At 41.7% G+C, this 1,535-nt stretch overlaps 1 protein-coding gene across 1 annotated transcript; it reads left to right on the top strand.

Annotated features, from left to right (window-relative positions):
• Nucleotides 1-540: 540 nt before the first annotated feature.
• LOC117147697 (V-type proton ATPase subunit F) lies at nt 541-1,329 on the top strand. Its single transcript, XM_033314683.1, has 3 exons — nt 541-717; nt 776-854; nt 910-1,329. Exons 1-3 carry the CDS (start codon nt 541-543, stop codon nt 1,134-1,136), a joined length of 483 nt encoding a protein of 160 aa, XP_033170574.1. The 3' UTR covers nt 1,137-1,329.
• Nucleotides 1,330-1,535: the final 206 nt, after the last annotated feature.

Raw genomic sequence — 1,535 nt, 5'->3', positions numbered from 1 at the left:
TGTCATAATTGAATTTTCATTTCGGGCTTCGTTCGCCCCCAGAGAAAACCAAAGCCAGGCAGGCGCCCAAACTGAATAATTAAAATAAAACTCAAATAAAAAACTAATTTTGTCACCCGAAATGAGGTCGAACAATGTGTGCAAAGTCGCTGCGATTGAGATTGAGATTGAGTCCGCTGGCTTACGACTTAAGCTGCCCGAATTTACTTTATTGAAAACTCATTAAAAAGTTGTAAAAATAAAACCGCTTCCCCGCGCGGAAAGGCAGCCACTCAAAAGCTCATCAGCTTGGCTTTCAACTCCTTGGATTCGATTAGGAAATCGAAATGAGGGGCGAGCTCGCTCCTTCGAGCCAAATTAGGAAGGTTTCAATAAATTAGGCAACCCTAGTATGCTGTAAAGTGAATGATCGAATGATTTCAACCACATTTGTTGGGAACAATTGTGTAATCTTATAACCCCTTCATATTCTGTCCTATTTAAAAATTTTTTTTTTTAACAGAGACAGGGGGAGCAGAGACTCAAAAAGTGTACATCAAAATGGCACCCAATCGCAAGGATGGAAAGAAGAATATAACGGAAAAGCAGGAAGCGAAAATGTTGGCCGAAGCAGGTGGAAAATCGGCCAGTGATAGCGATGCTAGCGATACCGAATGGCAATTGGTTCAATTTGTGGACGATCCGAATGTTCTGCGAGTTGCGATCATAGCTTGTCCAGTAGGTTAGCCACTAGATGGCCTAAAGTGCATCACTCATTCTTATCCATACCAATTAGGAGGTGACCTTGGGCTTTTTGCTGTGTGGCGTTGGCTATCAGAAGGACAGGTTTCGCAACTATATGATGGTGGAGAGCGGTGTGTTTTGAGGTGGACGTGAATTGGAATGACTGATACAATGTTCATTCCACAGAAACGCCTCAGGAGGATGTGGAGCAGTTCTTTCTCACGGTTTACAGGAGATCCAATATCGGCATTGTGATCATCGATTACGATACGGTGAAAAGGCTTCGTACCATGATGCAACGATGTCAGCAGCTGCTGCCCGTCCTGGTCACGGTGCCCAACAAATCCTCACTGATCACGTACTTGGACAAAAAGGAGCGAAATCGGCGACTTCGCCAGCGGGATGCCTATTAGGATTTCGATTTGGAGGTGTTTTTCTTTTTTTACCTCCCCCTGTTGCTGTGACAAATTCGAAGCGAAAATATCGTCAGATAATTTTCGTTTTATAAATTTGGAATATCTTAGCTATCAAACGAATCGACTTGGTATATTTAGACAGTGAGCTTGAATAATGGATGGATCAATAAAGCCCATTCCAATTCCTCTACATGTGTTTATTCGATTAATGAACAAATAATTAGGTTTGAAAGTCCTTGAATCTGGAATGTTTTTCTGTTTGAAGTTTTGCCAGTATCCAGCTTATATACCGAATTAGTTTCAATTTAGTTTTAACCGAATAAAAGCCAAATAGGCTTTGTCGAAATGAATCGGCAATTCAACAATCGGAATTTCGTGCACACATCAATGTGGCGT

Source organism: Drosophila mauritiana, chromosome X (genome assembly GCF_004382145.1).
Source record: "Drosophila mauritiana strain mau12 chromosome X, ASM438214v1, whole genome shotgun sequence".
NCBI lineage: Eukaryota > Metazoa > Arthropoda > Insecta > Diptera > Drosophilidae > Drosophila > Drosophila mauritiana.
The sequence above is the reverse complement of the archived record's forward strand: the minus strand, read 5'-3'. Positions and strand labels throughout refer to the sequence as shown.